This window comes from Pelecanus crispus, chromosome 1 (genome assembly GCF_030463565.1).
Source record: "Pelecanus crispus isolate bPelCri1 chromosome 1, bPelCri1.pri, whole genome shotgun sequence".
Lineage (NCBI taxonomy): Eukaryota > Metazoa > Chordata > Aves > Pelecaniformes > Pelecanidae > Pelecanus > Pelecanus crispus.
In genome coordinates, this window is record NC_134643.1 from 120,921,113 (window position 1) to 120,942,402 (window position 21,290).

Genomic DNA, 21,290 nt, shown 5'->3' on the forward strand with positions numbered 1-21,290 from the left:
CGCTGACACGTCCCCACCCCCCCACCGTCCGCCGTCACCGCCCTCCCCCCCACGCCGTGTCCTCACGGCCCCACAATGCAACGCGCCGGAAGCGCGCATGGCAGCCGGTGACCGTCGCCCAGCCGCCCGGGGATGAGGTGAAGTTGCCGGGCTACCCCGAGACCCAGCCATGCGCCACCAAGTCGTTCGCCCCCCGGCACCGGCAGGTGAGGGACGGAAGCGCCCCCCGCCCCTCTCCCCGGTCCTGCCGTCGCGCCTCTACCACCGCGGCCGCCCTCTCGCCGCCGCCCCGGGACTCACTCCGCCGGCGCTCGGCAACCTCCGCTCCGGCCGGGGCGCTCGGCTTTCCCTATTGGCTGCGGCCCCTGCCAGTGAAGGCGCTGGGGGCGGGCGCGGGCCAATCGGAAGCAGGCGGGGCGGTGCAGGGCGGCGGGGTGCGCGGCGGCGGGGCGAGCGTGCGCGCGCGGCGGGGCCGGGGAGCACGTGGGCGGCGCGGCCCGCGGGACGGGGTGAGTGAGGGGGGGCGGCCCGGGGGGCGGCCTGGGCCCAGCCGCTCCCTGCCCAATCCCGGGGCGCACCTGCTCCCCGCCGCTGCCCTCGGGACGGGGCGTGTCGGCTCCCCGCTGGCCGGAGGTGTCCGGCGGAGCCTCCGGGGCCCGGGCCTGCTGCCCGCCACAGGCGCCCGCCGCGCCCCGCTGGTTTCCCAGGCGTGCCTCTCTGGGCGTTTTTCCCGGGTCTCTGTCCGACGCAGGTGCGCTTTTGGTCGTTTGCAGACCGCTCTTTCTTACTGGGGGAAGAAAAAAAAAACCCAAAATATATTAAAAAAAACCCAAGATATATTAAAAAAAAAACCCTAAATGCTCATTTTATTGCTTTAGCTCCTGGGCTCTGCAGCGCTTTTCCTCGTGTGGGATGTTCCGTGGAAGAGGCTGGAGAAGAGCCTGTCAGACAAGTCAGCCCAGACACCGCGAGGGTTAATTTAACAGCAGCGTGTGTTCACGCTGGCCTGGCGGGAGCAAAGTCAATTTGGAAAGGATTTTAACGGTTTAGAGTTGTTTACGTAAGATCGTGTGTTGTAGCTTTTTGCCGAAAAATGCGCTGTACAGGGAGTTCGTTGGATGAACTGTCGTTTCTTTTTCTGGACGAATTGAACTTGAAGCTGCAAAAGTTGGTAATTCCGCTCCTGATGAAGTGGCTGCCTGCTTGTCATTTAACAACTGGGCAATCTGTCCTAAAAGCATGCTTCGAAAAGGTTTTCGTACAAAAAGTCCTCAGCGGGTATATTGCCCATACTCTTCCCAGCTTAGTTTCTCTGCGATTCTCTTGGGCTGGCTGCGTTTTTCAGCTGTGACAGCTCCAAGCGGGCGGCTGTTCTCCGTGGCTGGTGTGCTGCTGAGTATGAGCTCAGAAATTGTTTTGAACGGACAGATGTTACAAGTCAGACTTAGCGATGTGCTAGCGTGTTTATGGGAGGGGTGGACAGCAGGGTGAAGCCCACCTGCAGAGGCCACATAAGACTGCTGAGACTTGATTTTGAACCCTTTTAGCTTGCATGTTTTCATTGTGTAGCATATGTTGATTTTTAAGTTTACCTGATCTTTTTGAAGACCTTTTGTGAGATAAGGCAAAGGGCCTTACAAGGGCTACAGACTAGAAGTTAAAAATGTCCTACCATATGTGCAGTAGCCAACTTTTTGAAGGCAAGCACTTGACTTAGGACTCTGTAGTGGTAGATCACTCTTGTCTAGAAGGGTTTACAGCCATACCAAATAGCAGACCCCATCTGAATTATTTGCTTGATATGTTGGGAAGGCGATGATAAATCTACTGCAGTGAAGAAATTGAAAAATCAGATACTTGCCTGTGTCAGATTTCATCAAAGATACGAGAAATTAGTAGTAAAGAAAACTGAAAGACTGTAATTGCGGAAAAACTTGAAGATTTAATTGGGACAAGCCCAAGTCTTTTCCCTAAAATCCCTGTGTTATTAAAATACAAGTCCTAAAGGCTTATAGGATTTTTGATACTTAAGTTTTCCATCTTGATCTTTTGTGCAATGCTTTTTATTTAAGGTTTTAAATCATTTGGTTTTTATAATTCACACTGGTCTTGCCTTTACAACAGTTACAGCTGTTTCATGTTAAAGTATAATTAATTTATTTTCTTTTGAAAATGTCAAATTGAAACAAGTTAATTCACCTGAAGGGGCATCTTGGCCATAGAAATAATTTATTGTTTAGCAATGAACAAGTAAAACCAAAACCTAGTTTCTGATTTACTGTTTTTCTTTGCTAGGTCACTGTTCCATGTAAGAAAAATTACAGACTACAAATATGGGAAAGAAACGCATCAAAGGCAAAACTGCACAGTCTGATGAGTCTCTGGATACGCTGGGTATGTTTCCTCAAAGAAGTCTGTGGTCTTAATGTTTGTTTTAACCTCAAAGAGGGCTTGAAAACTCATTAATATTAGAAGACCTTTACACTAGTCACTGGCTTTGAAGTCTCATTTACAAAGTGTGGGTTTGTATAATTGAAACTGAAGTCTACCGAGAAACATTAGTGTTGCTACTTCTCTAAGTATGCTCAAAAGCAATAATCCTGTCTTGGAAACCAGGAGTATTTTCTGGGTTTCAAGAAACTCAGAGACACCCTTCTTTACTGATACACAGATCGTATTGAATCGTATCAAATTCCTCAGAATGTAAAGGGTTTGCAGAGTCATCTGCTAAGCTTGTCATGGTAGGTTTAACTAGCATTTTCCTACTGAAGATTTTGTTGCAGAAGATTCTCGCTTTAGCAAAAAAGATTGTGATTAAAATATTTCTGAGAAACCATTTGTCTTTACACTAGCAACTTATTTAGTACTGGCCCTGGACAGCTCAGCTTTCCAGTCATAGTACCTTTTCATTAAAACCTCTTTCTCTTCCTTGCCTTCTATTCCTTTAGAGAAAATCCCAGGTTGTTAATGTTATCCTTCTAGGTGGATCTCACCCCTGTGTTGAAATGTTATTTGTTATCTTGTTAACCCTGTTTACCCTATTATAGCTCTTGGGTTTGCTTGTGCTGTGTAGCATTCTCTTCTACCATCTCATCTACCAGGTCACAGATTATGTCTTGCCCATCTTTTGTCTTGATCCTGACTGGGGAAATGAGTTGAGCCATACTAATTTAGCTGGGAGAGAGAGCACTTACAGTTTTAGCCAAGAGGCTCAGTGTGATGGCCTCTTTATTTTAAATTCAAGTCTATGCTACTTCCGTTTCCCGGTTGTCCTGGTCTTGTGGTAGCTTCTGTCTCCTATGGCTTTTTAGCTTCTTTTGTCTTCCCCCCCGCCCAGAATCAAGATCAATGTCTGCTGTGACTGTTCCTCATTTTTCTCCAGCAAAAAAATCAGTTATGGTGCAATTGCTGGTGACATCTCACTTCTTTGGCTAAAAATAGATTAGCTTACCATGACAAAGTCCTGCAAAGCCACAAATGTAGTCTAAGACTGATCATTGTGAGTAATTCCGCTGTATAGTAGTGGCCAATATACAAAAGGTTTGTTTAAAAAGCACAATTTTGAAGTTGTAGATAAAGCTTGTGTTTTTTAAAAAGGCTTAAAGAATGCATCTAAATATCCGTAATTGGCTCTTATTGGCTAGCATTTGTACCGTGGTAAAATCCTATAATCTTGTACAGAAACAGAACTGTAGGTACAAAACTTTTTACCAGTTTCAGCTCATGCCAAGAAAAGTTTTCTATCTTGAGGTTGTAATCTTGCATGCGGTCCTCAACAAAGGTAGATTCAGAGCTGTTATGCTATCTGAGCAATAAAAATACCTCTGTAGCAAAGGACTTAATACAGTTGAATTATGTAAACAGATATGTAATTCCTCTCAATAATAGTTTCATAAAAATGTGATTTTTTTTTTAAACATATTAGGTACATACAACATTTTTCTCTTAGCATAGGTTTGTTTACTCTGTGCTTTTTGACTTTTGAGGTAACTCTTTGTACTGTCAGATATTTGACCCTGTATTTGCAAATTTAGACATTTGTAACTGCAAATACTAAAGAATTTGTATTGTAGGCTAATGCTGCTAAATGTCTTAGAAACCTACAGTGAAAAAAATACGTTCCTCATTTTTTATTTGGAAGAACTTGAATCAGTTTGCATATGCATTGTCTGTCAATCACAATTTCTCTGTACATGACTTCGGCTTACAGACAGCTTCTCTTTGCGCAAGTGACAGTGTAACCAACAACCTTAAAAATAAAACAAAAAAGAAATAAGATAATTAAACTCCTGATAGTAGCTCTTAGCAACAGGTCCCTGTTCTCAGTTTAACCGCTCTTAGCAGAATTTGGTTAAATAGATGGAGTTCACACCAGGCCCAGAAGGTGCAGCTCCAAGTAGGGTGTAGTGTTGTAGTGCGAAGTGATAATGGTATAGGTAGGATGACTCTGCTGTTCTTTCTTTACTGTAGTCTGCTGCATAATTTCACTGAGGCAGCTCAGCTGGAAGTGTAACATCTATAATGTCCACCTTTATAGGCCAGCCAGGTGCTGCCTTGGTGACTGGGATCTGTGGCAGCGGGCTGTGGCTGCTCCCTGGGAGGTGTGGGAATCATAACGCTACAATAATAGAAGCCCACAGCTGGCACAATACGTAGGTTTGTATCCAAAGGTTGTCAACTCCTCTGACTTGATGTAGATTTGAGTGATACTTTTTTTTTTTTTTTTTTAACATTAGTGCAGTAGTTCAGGATGCAGCAGCAGTATCCCGGGATTGTGAATGGGGGTAAACAGAGGGTTTCTTTCTGATACATCTGCTAAGTTGTCAATGCTTCTTTGGCTCTAGAAAGGCTATCTTCTGGATTGCTGCCTGTGTCGTTGAAGCCTAGAGATATTTGCATTTGTTATGATACCTAAGTCCTTCTTGTGCTTTTTATTTTGTAGAACCTGGGTGCAAGCATATTCGTAAAGGATTGGAACAAGGTCATCTGAAAAAGGCACTACTGAACGTGGAATGGCATGTTTGTCAGGACTGCAAGGCAGACAATAAGACACAAGAGAAATCTGAGGAGGAGACTGATGAAAGCCCTTCGATATGGTTATGTCTAAAATGTGGCCATAGGGTATCTCTTGTTTTGTTGTGAATTAATCTTAATATCTTCCCATGCCTCATAATATAGTGGAACAAAGGAGCTTCTAATTAAACTTGTATTCTCTCTTTTTTTTTTTTTTTATTGTAAATGTGGTGCTACATAAATTATTTGATATACTTTAGTGTGATAAAAATGTCTGCTCTGAATTGCAAACGAAGTACTTAGAAGCTTGGCACAAAGGCATTTAGCAGACTTAAGGCTAAAACATCATCCTAAGGACTTATTTTCCTAGAAAGTCCAAATTATTTTGCTAAGAAAATAAAAATTTCTGTTAGTGCTCCTAATTTGTGATTTTTACAATAAGATCTTGTGCTAACATTAGTTTATTAAACTTAGAACTATGCATGCTGAAGAGGTTTTTAGTTTTGTTCTGTTTCATTCTTCAAGCTGTTCAAACTGGAATTTGTAAATTAGATGTTTGGTCCCTGAGCAACTTTATAGTTGTTCTACACCCAGTAAGTTACTTCTCTCTCTGCAGAAATGAGTGTCTTGAAATAGAGACCCTAATCATCCTAATTAGTTTAACATAATTCATCAGTTTTCATTTTAATCTTTTGTTTATACTCTGACTTTATGTATGTTTCATTGATAGTCAACTGGATTTTGTGACACTTCTGGTTATCAACATTATAGGGCTGTGGCAGAAATTCTCAAGAACAGCATGCTTTAAAGCATTATACAACGCCGAGATCAGATCCCCATTGTTTGGTTCTCAGTTTGGACAACTGGAGTGTGTGGTGAGTTTGTCAGGCAACAGTTATAAGATGTAGCTAGAGGGCAACAGAGGCTAGGATGTAACTTGTGCTTTCTTTTCTTTGTGATTTCTAGGACTTAACTCTAGAAATTTGTAAAGCATTTCCACACACAAAATTCCTAGCAGTCTTTGAGATTTGCTGAATAAGTATTACTTGTAAAATTTATGAATGGAAAATTTTCATAACTGAAGTTGAAATTGACCAACTAGTAAATGCTGTTGACTTCATATTTTACTGCTTTTACTTGGTCAGAATACTGATGTGTAGAAACCTGTTGTTATGTAGCTCTAAATCTTTAATTTTCAGGTTTGGGAGAAGCTGCTTTCTGATGCACAGTTAGTGACAAACTTAATTACTTCTATTTTCCCAATAAATATGAGTTCTTAATGCATATGTGTAGTTAAGAAGCACAACTGTAGAATTACAAGATGCTACTGGATCAGTCAATACAAATTCCATGTCCCTGGTAGTATTTCCTTCTCTTAAAAACACTTCTCCTGAAGGGAATATTCTCAAAAAGGAATAGCACGTTACTGTATAAGGGGGAACCTTAATTCTCCAAACTGTGCCATACAGAAATACTGTGCCTTACATAAAGAGCTTTCATTTTGCTTTGTAACCTTTTTTTAAACTTAGTATTTGTCATTATGTTAATTTTATTTAACATTATCTCTTTACTTGATCATAGTTAACAGTCTTATATGCAATGAAACAGTCTTATATGCAATGATTTTTAAAGGGCTTTATTTTCTCTGCTCTAAAATTTATATAGTTTTTAAATCAAAGTACTTGTGAATGAGAGGAAGTTGTCTAAGCAAGATATTTTGCTTCTAGAATTTCTTGGTTATACAAACTTGCACAGGAAATTATTCAGATTGATATATTGGGTGTAAATTATTGTTATAAATCAAACCTACAATCAAGAACTGTTTTTCACAGTGGACTTGGTACATAAAAGCAAAAGCCTTTTTGATCAGAATTTATTAATGCTGTGAATGTATGAATAAGTCTCTGTATAGTGTGCATGCGTATGTGGTTGAAACTGGACTTGAACAGTACCTGTAAATGGTTAAAAGAAAAGGTTTTGAACATGGAGAGAAAGAGGAGAGTTCTAATAATTCATTGAGTTCTGCTCTTCTGGGGTTACAAGTGCCCTTGTACATATTTTCAATACTGGTATGACTTACCAGTTGGATCTACTTAATGTTTTTCCATCCACCTTTGAAAAAACTTCTTTCCAATCCCTTGATTCCTTCAAGGCTCCCTATAAAAATTTTTGATGGATGGGAGGTTATGATGTTAAAAATTACCCATGGAAGTAACTATCATTTGTTATTCCAGGAGTGAGAATGCCTATTTTCATAAGTAAGCAAACAGACAATAAATACATACTGAGGGATCCAAAGGTTGAGCTATTTTTTTCAATGAGACATGAAGAAATGTGAAAATTGCAGCTAATTCCAGGGATGCTAGAGATATAGGGAAACACTTTGCTGCAGACTTCTGCTGCTTTTAATATCAGAAAATAGAGTCTGACTTATGGTAATCCTGAAATCTGCTAAATGCATTTGTGCCTGAGAACTGTAATTGGTATGTTTAAAAGTGCAGAAGTATTTGCATTCTCTTCAGTACCTTTTGTCACCTCTTCAAAGAGTTGATTGGGCAGAACTATGAAATCGGTATATACAACTCTCCTTCAGCTGTATGTGTTCTGGCAGAATTTTACTCTTACTTGAGCCTTTGTCACTGCAGCTTCTCTCACAGTTTTGTTTAAAACAGATTAGTGGCCTAACCACGCACTTCTTTGCTCATAAAGAGACAAATAGATTTATATCAGCAATGGAAGAGCAAATAAAAGCGTGCAGGACTAATGGAGGACACTGATTTGTTTCTTATCCAATTTAAATATAATGAAGTACTTGCTTGGCTGGAATACTAAGAATATCTTTCCATGCCATAACATTTGTGAGTCATTTCCTTTCGGGCCTGATAGCTTAATTTCTTGATTTTTGGCAAAATTTTCCCTGCATTTATCTTTCTTGCAGACTAGGTTTCTAAGCACCTCTTTTAAGGGTCTAATTTATATTTGTAAATTGTAGCCTCCAGTCACTGAAACGATTTAGTAAAGATAATTTTTACACTTTGTATTTCCTTGATAAGAAATAGATTTAACTCTTCTCTAAGACTTCTAAATCTTAAAATAAATCTCATTAATTTTATAACTTTGTGTAATGTATTGCATCAAACAAACAAATAGTTTAGGATTTTTAAACAATAGGAAAAAAAATGGGATTAATTGTTTTTCTTTGGGGGGGGTGCGGAGACAGGTGCTACATATGTGATAATGAAGTCCCATATAATACTTCATCCCAGTTGGGTCAGACTGTGGATTATGTTAGAAAACAAGTTTGTACTGACTCATCACGTACAGGTAAGTACGTATAAGTATATGTATATATATACGTTTAAGTAGAGTATACATGCAGTAAATCAGAAAGTCCCTTAAATGTAGGAGACAGTACTGTAAATCAAGAATGTACATGAAATTTGATTTAACTTTTGAAGCACCTTATGGTAAATTAAAAAGCTAATTTCTTCCTTTTGCTCAGTGTCCCCTAAACTTTTACAGACCAGAAATATAGGAATAGAAGGAAAAAAAAATACAGTTTTACCATGACTTTTTTTTTAAAAATATGACGTTTCGTTGTTATGTGAGTAAGGAATTGACTTTACTTAATTGCTGTGTTTATTCATTAGTATTGCTCAGTCTGTCTTGAGATCTGAAGGAAAATTGTCATTGCTTAAGGATAACTTGATCTGATTTTTTAAAAGTATTTTTGTAGGTATTTGTGGATGTATCAGCTGGAATGACTAAGTCTCCAGCTGTTGCAGCACATTTCCTAATGGAAGGAGTATACAAGAGGATTTGTCTGCTGGGTCTGTACATTTAGTATAGGTAGCTGCAGTGCATTCAGAGCTCTCTAAAATAGCGTATTCAGCCTGCAGTCTGTCTGCAAACACAGTTGTTTAAAAGGAAGCAAACCCAGCAAAACCCCCCAGTTTCCACAATGGAAAACTGGTTTTGTACAAGGCATTTCCACTAGCAAACTTGGAAGAATTTGCATATCAAGTGCTGTAACTCATGGCTATCAAAAATTCCAACACCATCCTACACTTGGGTGAAATCATAGCCCGCTTGGGAAGTAGATCACAACCATCCAGCAGTGCCAAGTGGCTGGCTGAGTATTTGTTCAGGAAGCAGCTGAGGTTTTCACACAACGACGAGAATCTTTGAGTGGTTTTGGTCAGTCTTTCCCAGATACGTAGTTTCTCTACATCTACTGTTTGAACTTCATATTGGTTGCCAGAATTTTCTTGTCCGGTTTGAACTGGAAAATGGATGAATACCTGGGTGCAGTTGTTGTCTGTTTCAGGTGTTCCATCTGTTGTTGTCCATCCATCTGTTCCTTGGCCATCTGCAAAGATTTTATTGCCTGGTTTCCTTGCTTTCTCTGAGCTGGCATTACTTTAAAATAAAGTTAATCTTGGCTCACAGCCCTATTTATCAGAAACCTTATCAATACTAGACTACCAAACTGACAGAACCAATGGGGGTGTTATTCTGAAAATTACCTGGAATTCCTTTATGGTTTTATTAAACAGGTCATTGAAACTTTGAGCTATACACCAAAGTAATTTTGGGGAAAATATCTTTAATGTGTTTTGAAAACCTTCCAGTTTCATCTGTTTAGGCTCATGAAATGAACATGAGAATGTTTTGACAGTGGGAGGCCTGTGCATTTCATTTCAGACAATAGTGCCATGTCAAAAGGGATATTATCTCGGATGCCATCATGTTGGGTGTTGTATAAAGACCTAACATAGGTGATTTTGCAACAGGAATTAAATTTCAGCTAACACATGCAGACTTTCAGAGATTGTTGGCATGAATGGCTTGTGGGCCAAGTGGCATTTTTATGCAGATCTGAAATGGCATTTCAGATTCAAAAAAACTTGTGTTTTTTTGTTTGGTTTGTTTCTCTTTTAACTCCTGTTACCTAGACAGTTTAAGAACCTAAACCAGTAGTGTTACATTTATGCAATTACAGAATTAATTATCATATGTTTAAGTTTTAAACATTGTAGATTGCTGCTGCCTATAGTAACTTTTTCCTAGCCTGTTCTCTGCTATTGGGTTAATATTTGGTGTGTTTTTTTTATAATTTCAGTAGAAAAACAACAAGAGAACAAAGAATTCGGAAATAAAAAAGTAGAGAAAGACAGCAAAAATGAGCAAGAAAAAGAAGTCTCGCTTAAAGAAGAGAATTCTTGTTCAAGTACTAACTTGGAAGTGACTGTGAAAGGACTTAGTAACTTGGGGAATACATGTTTCTTTAATGCAGTGATGCAGGTATGGGAGTTATTGCTGCTCTTAAAAAAAATTTTGAATAGCAAGAGGAAAAAAAACCACCACAACCCACAACAACCCCAGCCCCACCCCCAGTATTGTACAGTGACACAATTAGAATGTGATTTTTATCTGCCAAGAATGATGGGTTCATTCTAAAAATAGTGTGTTGGCCCAGAGAAATATGAAGAAATGGAGCTGCAGGTTCAGACTTGCTCTAAGGGAAGATAGAACAAACTGCCCTGTCTGAGGGACAGCATCTTTCACTGATAGAGAATAAGCATGCCAACTTCCTAGTTTAGTAAAAAAAATAAAATAGTCTGGCACATCCCCCTTGCTGACCTCTCAGAATACAGGACATTAATACCCAAAAGACTGTGAGTGTTTACTGAAACAAAAATGTCTCTCTCAGCAACAGGAAATCAAATAAAAGTAAATATTAACAGGATGAGCATATTGCATTGCCAACTTGTGCGTCTTGCTCAGTTAAGAAGTGTTTGGATAGAATAAACTTGCTCTTTCATGTGTATTAAAACTCATATGTAATCTTGTGCTCTTTGGCTCTTGATACTTGAAGCTTCACTCAAAATTCCCACTGTACTTGCAGGTTTTAATAAATAGTTTGATTTTTTTTTTAAGTTGTTTTAAACCAAGCAAATGTGCTCACTCCATTTTATTTTTTGATTTTAGAAAGACACTAGTAAATAGACTGTCAAAAGATCAGTCTGTAGAAGAATAGTACATTTAGGGTTTTTGCAATCTAAAGTAATATATATAGAGGACACTTGGAAGTCTCATTAGCTGTATGGAATGTACCTTTAACTGTTAAATGCTGTTAGAATTTCCAGAGTGGTAGTTACCACTCTAGTTCTGTGTTTGGGAAAAATAAATTGCTGCTAATCTGGTTGGTACAAATTCCATGACCAGTGGAACTCAGCTGCCCTTCCTCTTGTTCCCCAGTTACTAATCTTTTTCTTTCTTTTATGTTCTACAGAATTTATCACAAACACCAGTCCTGAGGGAGCTGCTTAAAGAAGCTAAAATGCCTGGCACAACAGTTAAAATTGAGTCACCTGAGTTATCCATGGTATATATGCTTTGACCTTCATAGTGTTTCTCCCCACCCTTCCAATCTGTTAAAGAAACAAGCAATACTCACCTCTGGACTTTAAAGCTGTTTCAGCTAAATACTAACAAGATTAAGATGCAAAGTCAGTGGGAACTTCACCATTGACTTCGTAAAGCTGCTTTTGAAGTCAGCGGAGGTCTTTCATTCAAAGTGAAAGAGCAGTGATTCAATACTCTTTAAGTATTAGTTGTCAGCAGAGGAGTATTTACATTGTGATTAAGTTATTTAAAGGATGAAAATATCTAACTTGCTATAGGTGTCACTTGTCTAAATGCAAAATAGGAAACTAGAGGATGTCTGCAGCACTAACTTAAATAACACACCTGTCATTACAGTGAGAGATTTGGATGGGAAAGAAGGGTTATGCGTTTTAAGAGGGTGGGGTTTTTTTCCTAATAAAAGCAAGAAATCCGGAGTTGAAACTAAGCAATAAATAATTAGTGATTCTTAGCCCAGTGCTTTGGTATCATCTCATGAGAAACCATGTGTTGATTGTTTTTGTCAGGTTAACTTATTGCCATTTTGGAATTTTGTGTATTTATTTTGTAATAATGTTTTCAAGAACTGAAGTGTTTAGGTAAGGAAAAACTTAGTCCAGCAGGATCTGTCACCAAATTAAGGCAAAACAACTTTGTTGCTTTTGTTTAAAACAGGAACCTCAGCTGATAAAACTAGATCAGCCGGGTCCTTTGACATTAGCCATGTATCAATTCCTGACAGAAATGCAAGAGACAAAAAAAGGGGTAGTCACTCCGAAGGAACTTTTTGCTCAGGTTTGTAAAAAGTGAGTATCTGTACAATTGCATGTCATAGTGAGTATGAAAAAAGTTTGTTAGTAGTTTGAAAAAAAGGTAATTTTTCTTCCTTTTTCTTTTTTCTTGAGCTCACATCACAGCGTACAAAATTTATGTAATACTTAACAAGTTTTGAAAGAAGAGGGTAAAGAGCAAAATATAAATTAGTAGAAGTAAAATGAAAGATATTCAGTGACATATTCTGATTTGCTAGCTTCATATTTTTAGAAAATGCAATATGTAGACACTTGTTGCTTTTATATACATACACGCTTGAGACTTTGTCCTTTTCTGTCTGGTATGAATTTTTTTTACTTTGTCTATCTCTAAGTTCAGTTACACTTTACAATTATTGTTTCATTTAACAGAGCAATACGATTTAAAGGTTATCAGCAGCAAGACAGTCATGAGTTGCTTCGTTACTTACTTGATGGAATGAGAGCAGAAGAAATCCAAGTGAGTGCTAATTTCATAGTTCTGCATACCTTTCTTCAGACCCCAGACCAAGCCTTTCTCCTCTGCTGAGAGGAGAAAGAACGTTCTTTCTGAGCTAAGTCAAGTCAACCTCTGTAGAGTGGTTTCTGTTGCCCATAGCACGCACTTGAAGCAGATTAGCAACAGAGCTGTAGAACCAGGCAGCCTCTAAGCAGTGGGGTTGTGAAGGAGCGACCACGGGTATTACTATTTTCATTTAACAGAACTGTTCAACAGAAGACGTTTGTTTGTGGCCTATATCTCTTACATACATTGCACACATTGTTTAGGTTTCTAAGGTAATGATATTTTCTGCCTTTTTAGAAAGCAGTGTACTGGTTATTCTCTATGCTCTTCTAATAAGTAGAAAGGTTCAGTTTTGCTTGCTCTAAAGGTCTTTGGTTAATTCAACACTTCTAATATAAATGTCTGTTGTCCTTCAGAAACAGATTGACTTGTCCGAAACTTCTACAGAAAAAGTGGGTTTGGAGTATGTGGGCACCCTAATGAATGCCCTTTTTGTCTTCATTTCTAAAATGCCTGGAAGTTCACTTGTGGAAACTCCATTAATTTTTTGCTAGTTTTAATTTGGGAAAGTATTTCATCCTTAGACTGATTTTCTTACATACTAATTGCAATATTACATTTGGAACCTGGTTTCTCAGTTGGTTGGGTTTTTTTAATATCCACAGGAACTATTTTGTGTCTTGCAGGCAGTTGTGTGTGTTTGTATTGAGTCTCTTAATTGGTGAAGATTAAACTTTTTCCTCCATCTGAAACATTTTGTAAAATGAACTGATTAACTGAATTAGTTTAGAAAATTTTAAAGTGTGTATTTGATTTGAAAATTTCAGCAAATAAGTGTTGGAATACTGAAGGCACTGACTGACTCAAACAAACAAAATGAAGAAGAACTTAAAAAGAAAATTAAAGGTAAAATACATGTTACTGATGTGATAATTTAAAATCTTCTGTTTCACTGAAGTACACAAAGTAACACTAATAGTATCAATGGAAAGATACATGTTTAATTGTAGAACTTTAGGTCATCTCTTGAATATGTGTGTATCTAGAATATAAAGCTCAATAGTGTTAGTCTATTTATTTAAATGTATTACTGAACTTGGTGGTGTTTCCTTCTTAACAGTGTAAGAGAGAGTTGATCCTATAGACATTATACAGCAAAATATGTTTGGGTAGTATTTCATCAGTCAAATATTGTGTAAGAAATTAAAATATTAGCACGAATGTAATGATTGATTCAGTCCTAATAGTCCATTGTTACTTAACAGTGGTATAAAAAAAACCAAACAGTGAACAGAATAATTTTTAAACTTCTCAACATGGCTTAGGTTAGAAGATGAAAAGCAAGTTTAAAATATAACTTGAGGAAATTAGTGGTTTTTTGTAAGGCACCTGTACAGACAAAAGTTGGTGCTTGTTTTTTAGGTTCAGACAGTTTTTTGAGTTAAGTCCTGAGAGAAAACAGGATCTCTTACTGGGATGCAATACTTCTGAGAAAACAGGGAAATGCGTTCAAGTTGAGAAAGTGGTAAAGGTGTTGTTTCAGTCAAACTGTCTTCTGCAAATGTGTTTTTGCCCCTATTCCTTTGATACACGAAAGGATCTTAATTTAAGAATCTTGCTGTACTTCCTGACGAAACTAGAACAGGCTAACACATTCCGTCATGCATCATGCATACTGTATTCTCTTTTTTTATATTTGGTATGCCATAACTAAATTAGTTGCTAGTATATTATATGGTTGCTAGTATGTTATATGTAATATTATTAACTTTTTACTATATACCTTGTCAATTCTCAGAATATGAAAAGAAAAAGGGAATACAGAGTTTTGTAGATCGAATCTTTGGTGGAGAATTAACCAGTACGATTATGTGTGAGGAATGCAGAACTGTAAGTAAACTGCCTGCTTTGAGTAGCTTAGAGTATAATTTTATGTAATCTGCAGGAGAATCCTGAAGTAACTATATGTAGGAATAAGTGACATTGGAGAGGTTTGCTTCAGTTAATACACTTCTAAGAGTTGACTAGCTGCATGCTTTTCAAAGAGGGGCATGATTTGGCTGGAATCTGTCTTCCCTTATGTTATAAAGCTAATCTTTCAGTCCCTTTCAAAAGACTTCCAGAAAAAGAGGTCAGCAACAGCAAGCTGCCTCTGCAGGAAGAATTCACTTTCAGATTCTTGGTAAACACCTTCCAGTGCTACAAATTGTAGAGTGGCTGAATTGTTCTGTTACCAGCAGTATGCTCCAGGGGCCCTTTTCTTTTTCATCAGGTGATTAGGTGTCTCCCTTTCCCACACTGGAATGACCATGGGATTGCCAGGAGAATAGTTAAGCAAGAAGGCACTATTGGGATAATGGATCCTGAGAATGAAGTTATTCAGGGTATTAGTGGGCTAGATGAATGTCATGACAGATTGCAGATGTCAATCTCATAGGCCCTAAGTTGGGTTCTCACAGTCTAGGGCACTAGAAAACTGAAATTTGTAAAAGTATTTCTTGTTTATTTCTATAGTAATGTGACTGCTAGATTTTGGTCATGGATAGCTGTTTGTGAAGGTAGATTAGCTGTGTTTTATGTTTGTATGCACATGTGAAAGCATGCATTGAATGCAAACAAGGCTACATACAAATAAGCCTATTGACAGCAAGCCAGCCACTTCCAAACAAAATTAAATTGGACTCCTAAATATTCATTTAAAGGTATCCTTGGTCCATGAGTCTTTCCTTGATTTGTCACTTCCCGTACTAGATGATCAGGTAAGAAATTGTACATGCTTACTTTTTGGCTTAGTTTTTGTTTGCTTGTATGAAAACACCTTTATTATATAATTACTAGAGAATTAATTTATGCCTCTTTCTAAATGTCTCTTTTGGAAGTTAAAATTATAAATTTGCCCAGAAAGACAGAGAGTAAGATTTTCATGACAGTCATTCCTGTAAGTTGCAGCTCATAAATTGACTGGAAAAACACTGATAGTCTATCAGTGACCTTGCTGCTTTGTCAGTTAATGTTCCTAATGTAGAGATTGGCTTAGGGAATAATCTAGTATGTTCCAATGTTGTCTCACTGTTGTAGAAGACAGAGTTGCAAAAAACAGTGTTTCCTAATTCACCTTCACTGTTGTAAAACTGAAATAAATTTCACGAGATGGGTGCCTAGTGGTTGCTTCAATGCTTTATTTATTTATTTGTTTGTTTGTTTATTTTACTTTTTTCATCCATTTTTCTGCACTGAGTGCAAGAATACTTCGCATAATATTCAGGTTATTCAGTAAGTTAAGCAACATTGGTAGGATAGCATGTGAATACTTATTCGATCAATATGGATTTATTTGATCAATCTCCAGACACTCAAAATACCTGATTTGCTTTGTGTTTCATATTGGTAATCTGTATACGTAATAGTTCACATTTGCTATGTTGCACTGCTCACACACAAGCTAATGAGTAAATCTTGAAATGAAACCCCCTCAGCCAAAGGGATCATATGTCTTCTGCAACAAACAAATCTCATTTTAGCAGAAGCAAACAAATTTGGTGGCAGGCAGTTCAACTGAAAATGTCTCCGCTTGTGTAAAAACGTTACTCTTCAGTGCATTTAATGAGATTTACATCTGTTAGAGCCAAAGGTAATGTTGCCCCTTGACAGGTTCAGAATTCGGCCCTTGATAGCCTTACATTTTCATACTATTTCATTCTGCAAGTCATTGTTTCACATGGACTCCCTCTGGAGTGAGACACCTCTTCTGTAAACATCAGGGTGGGATAAATGAGTTAGTTGTATGTTATAGTCACTAAAATATTATCTCTTGAGCTGAAAACTCAGGTAACATCTCATCCCTACAGTTTTCTTTGGAATACTGTTTTGTTATTCAGGATAGTAACATCTGTACTTCTGTGGTTGTTTTCTGGCTTTCTGGTTTTTGTAGAAAATAAAAATCACAAACGAGAGAAACGTTAAAAAAACCAAAGAGAAGGAATCTGAAGATGAAGAGGATAAAAACAATGACCGTTATCTTAAGCAGAGAGATGAGCCCCCTGGTACAAGTAAGCACCTTCAGAAAAAAGCAAAGAAACAGGCCAAAAAGCAAGCCAAGGTTGGTTTTGATAAATATTTCACTTTTAATAATTAATGAAGTGCTTGCAACTTCTGGTAAAACAAATTCTTTTCGCTTCTTTGGTTTAGATGGGGGAGAAGGAGACATGTTAGAATTTCTCCTCACTCAAATGCACAGCTGAAAAGACCAGTTGTATCTACGTCTTTGCTATTAAGAAGTTACATGTTCTGTTAAGTGTTCGTGTGCTAGGAGTAAGCTAATATCCAGAGAAATGTGGAATTTATGTTGCCTGTCTGAAGTAGCATTAATTTGTATCAGGTAGCTGTTCTCCAGTCATTAATTGCAAGAATATTCACAAAACTTTAGAATACAGACATAAGAAAGGATTGGGAAGATATCAGGGGAATCATTAGTTGTATTTTGAAGACACTGTGTAACAAGGAGCGGTGGGAACTATATCTGAGTGAGGATAAACTCAGCGTTGGTTGAACTGATCATCTCTGATCATTAAATCATAGATTATTCCCCTCACCACCTTTTGCAGCTATGGCATGCTACGAAAATTTTGATAAAGAAATGGTAAGAAATGCTAAATATAATTAAACTTGCTGGTTTTTGTATTCTTATATATTTTGTATTCTAATTTACAGAGCCAGCGCCGCCAGCAAAAACTTCAAGGAAAGGTGCTTCACTTGACAGATATCTGTGCAACTGAACAGTCAGAAAAAGATGTCGAGTATAACCAAGAATCAGAGGTAGAAATTAACTCTGAAACTCCTGATATGAAACAAGAAGAGGAATCATCAAATGATTGTGAAGATCACTGCTTAACTCAAAAAGACTTGAATATGCAGGGAAATAGTACAGAAGTTCAGAGCATGCATGAAAATACAGGAAAGCCAGAACAAGAGCGTGTAGAAAATGAGCCTCTCGTGGATCTCCCTGTGGAAGGCTTAGATTCTCCTATAAAGTTTGTCAATGGCCTTGACAACCTATCTTTGAAAGATGAGGATGATGAAAATGAAGATGAGGAAGAACTTGCTACCAACTTTTCGAAACTACACTTGGGTGCCGATGCTGAATCTGATACGAGTATTTTAGATGACCTTCAAACTGTTCCCATCAAGACATGTGAAGTATCGACTGAAGATCCAGAAACAGCATTTTGTACTCTTGCAAACAGGGAAGATCTGAACCCGGAAGAAGGTTCAATCTATCACTGTTTGTATCAATTTACCCGTAATGAAAAACTTACTGAGGCCAACAAACTACTCTGTGATGTATGTACACAAAGACATTATGGACCAAAGAAGAACATAAAAAGTATGACAAATTACCTTCTAAAATAAAACTTTAAATATGTCCCTATCTGCTCCTTGTGTGGGTAAGGGGGGGAATGTCCCTAAAGTGGCATTTGTATAACCTTAACTTGGATCAGTTGAACTAGTATTCAGTGGGTAGGTTATGAGAACCTCTTTCACACAGATTAATACAAGTTTGTTCTTAATTGAGCCAGAATAGTAGGCTCACAAGCTTGGGTACAGAATACTGTGGGACTGAAAAAGAAGAGTGAGCAAAGAGGAGTGGTTTTGGTCTTGGGTTTGGGAGGAGGGCAAAGGGCATTTCTATCTAAAAATTCACTATGTGGATGAATATAGGGGGTAGTTATTTAGCAGGTGACTTTTCTGTTCTTTCCTCAAATGTGAAAATTCTGCTGTGACAGTCATAGGGAAATTATGTGGGGTTTACTCAAAAGGCCAGTAAAAGCCATGTGCAATTTCTGATTATGAGAGTTGTAGAAGATGAGCAAGAATTCATCCTGCTTGTGCTGACACTGCTCAGACATGGTGTGAGCAGTTACTTTTGTGATATGGGATCTGCAAGATGGCAGCTGTTGTACAGTTCATCATGTTAAAGGGGAGTGTTCAGTTTCTCAATTGTAGTGGATGACATTGTAACAATTTAAATAGTGAAAATAAATTCTTGCTGTAACATTTGTTTAGATGTTAATAATTGGTGGTTTTTCTTTTCTGCAGGTGAAAAGAAATATGTTTATACTAATGCCAAAAAGCAGATGCTAATCTCTCTTGCTCCTCCTATTTTAACTCTTCACTTAAAGAGGTTTCAACAGGTAAGTAGGAGGCTGATATTGAAAAAATGTGTATGTATATAGTATCAGTTTAGTATTTATGCATGCACATAGTACTAGCTTAACTTAAAACTAATGTTAGCATATTTTCATTTCCTGTAAGACTGTTTTGGTTTAGTTTTTTTTCCAAGGTTTGGAAGGCATTGGTGTGCAGTGTTGGGTTTTGTGGTCTTTGAGGAGTTGGGGTGTGTTTTACTGAAGGAATATTCCATTAGTTAACTGGAAGACACTGTTTTGTGAGCTTATTTGCAATATATTCCCTCACTCTTGTTACTGCTTACTGTATTAAGCAGTATCTTAGCATTAATTGTTTCCTGCTACTACAGCAATTTGTGGTCTCTTACATTTCATTACAGATAGAATAGGATCCCTTACTAAATGAATGTAACAAATAGGTCAGTGGACTAGGAAAAGAGAGGATTCTGAGCCTGACTGAGGGAAGGAGGAAAAAAAAAGGGATGAATGGAAAGCAATGCAACTGAAACCTTATTTATAGACACTGAAGTAAAGTGGCTTACCTTTTTTTCCAAGTTGTAGGAAAATTTTTAATTTGGGGCTTTAGCTTTTCAAGACAGAAAGAGGAAAGGAATGGGGATGGGAGACAGTATGGCCTTTTCTAAATTTAAAGCTGTTCAGATTTTCATCAAAATATTTGAAAAATAAGGGAGGTGACTTCAAGTAGACGAAAAGCAATTCCACAGAGGAAATAGTAAATGAGTAGTCTATTCCAAGAGACTGTGACGTGATTAAGGAAATAACATTTGTCGTCATCTCCTTTTGTTTTTCCAGTTTGATACTGGAAGACTATTTGAATAAGGTGGGAGTAGAAGTTACATCAGTTTTGACAGTATAAAATTAGATCCTCAGGCATACTACAGTATCTGAGAAGCAAGAGATGTCCTCATAGTTACAAAAGTACATTAGAGCTGCTTCTTTTTCCACTTTTGCTACTGTTAAGTTACTGTAAGAGTGAGTTGAAGAGTTGTCGTAACTTGTGCTCCAGTGCAGCATGTGGGGGTGAGGAGGTAATACAGGAAAACCTTGGGCATTGGAGAAAAGAAATAAAAAATGTTGCTTTTTCCCAATTTCATGTAATGTAGAACTAATTTTGTATCATTGAAACTTTAACCTGAAACATTTAGTAACTAAGCACGGCTTTAATATGCTACACTTTAACCCTATGGGTTTTTCCCCTACTTTGTCTGTTTAAGGCTGGATTTAATCTACGGAAGGTTAACAGGCACATCAAGTTTCCAGAAGTGATAGACTTGGCTCCTTTCTGTACAGTTAAATGTAAAGTAAGTGGGAAAACAGTCAGATTCTCCTTTCCCATGTTCTAACACGCTTTCACAGTTAAGCTGCTTAGCAGAATCTTTGTAGAATGCTTTTGAAGCTTCAGTTATCTTGTGCGATAATAACTTACAAGTGCAACTTGTACTTGAGTCAGTGTACTTGCACTGATCATAGCTGTAGTGCTTGCACGAATCTGTAATGACCAGCTTCCCTTTCATCAGCAAACAAATCAAAGCAAGGTGAACAGTTTACATTCTGGCCTTGCTTGAAGCCCAGTGCGTGACTGATGTACCTAAACTTTTGCTTTTATAGAACGTGGCTGAAGGGAACACAAAAGTACTGTACTCTCTCTATGGAGTTGTTGAACATAGTGGAACAATGAGGTCTGGGCACTACACTGCTTATGCTAAAATGAGAAGTATGAACAACCATCTCGCTGATCTTGTCCTTCAAGGACAGTCTCCCCAAGGTAAATAATTAGAAATATTTTACAAATTACTGCTTACTGCAGAACAGTAACAGGGTTGATTGCTTCAGTTCTTTGTAATAACTTTTGCTCCTGAATTCTTCCTTTCGCAGCTTTAGAAACTGAACCAGTAAAAGGACAGTGGTTCTACATCAGTGACACCCATGTACAAGCCGTGTCTGCATCGAAAGTGCTGAGCTCGCAAGCTTATCTCCTGTTCTATGAGCGACTGCTGTAACTCATCTGAGAAGCCTTCATGTATGTGCAGCCATCTTGAAGCAGTCTGAAAGAAGGCAGGGACTTGCAAATCATGTTGCTAAACATTGGAGCTACTGTATACAACTGTGGGAAAAACTTCAGGCTTCTTAGACACACTGACAAATGGTTAACTTATACTTTTTCCAGTGTTTTCACTACTTTTAAATAAAAGTTTTTTCAAAATTACAGCTTTGAGCTTCCATTGAGTAATTTCTGTGTTGGCGCAGACAAGCAACTGCTGCTTTTAGTTTCCTGCAAGTGCTATACATCTTACTTAGCAACTGTTTCACTTTAAAGAGACCAACCATAATTTTGGATTACAGTTA

General features: G+C 38.0%; 1 protein-coding gene across 3 annotated transcripts; it reads left to right on the top strand.

The window, feature by feature from the left end:
- Positions 1-175: 175 nt before the first annotated feature.
- Positions 176-21,086, top strand: USP16 (ubiquitin specific peptidase 16). Of its 3 annotated transcripts, none has more exons than XM_075711739.1 (18): positions 176-206; positions 2,296-2,394; positions 4,943-5,121; positions 5,785-5,888; positions 8,234-8,337; positions 10,136-10,317; positions 11,309-11,401; positions 12,097-12,227; positions 12,606-12,693; positions 13,566-13,644; positions 14,537-14,628; positions 15,441-15,497; positions 16,670-16,837; positions 17,449-18,121; positions 18,835-18,929; positions 20,159-20,245; positions 20,553-20,709; positions 20,820-21,086. In XM_075711739.1, the coding sequence occupies exons 2-18, from the start codon at positions 2,334-2,336 to the stop codon at positions 20,942-20,944; spliced, it is 2,475 nt and encodes an 824-aa protein (XP_075567854.1). In that variant the 5' UTR covers positions 176-206; positions 2,296-2,333; the 3' UTR covers positions 20,945-21,086. The 3 variants fall into 3 exon arrangements, with proteins under 3 accessions (XP_075567854.1, XP_075567855.1, XP_075567856.1); XM_075711740.1 differs by having other exon boundaries at positions 10,139-10,317; XM_075711741.1 differs by lacking the exon at positions 20,159-20,245.
- The last annotated feature ends 204 nt before the right edge of the window (positions 21,087-21,290 follow it).

What these genes read in the sequence shown, in the direction of transcription:
- USP16 (XM_075711739.1), top strand. Translation starts at nt 2,334, where the DNA reads ATGGGAAAGAAACGCATCAAAGGCAAAACTGCACAGTCTGATGAGTCT. An exon ending in TCTTTAATGCAGTGATGCAG is followed by an intron (nt 10,318 to 11,308) that starts GTATGGGAGTTA and finishes TATGTTCTACAG; the next exon opens with AATTTATCACAAACACCAGT. An exon ending in ACCAAAGAAGAACATAAAAA is followed by an intron (nt 18,122 to 18,834) that starts GTATGACAAATT and finishes TCTTTTCTGCAG; the next exon opens with GTGAAAAGAAATATGTTTAT.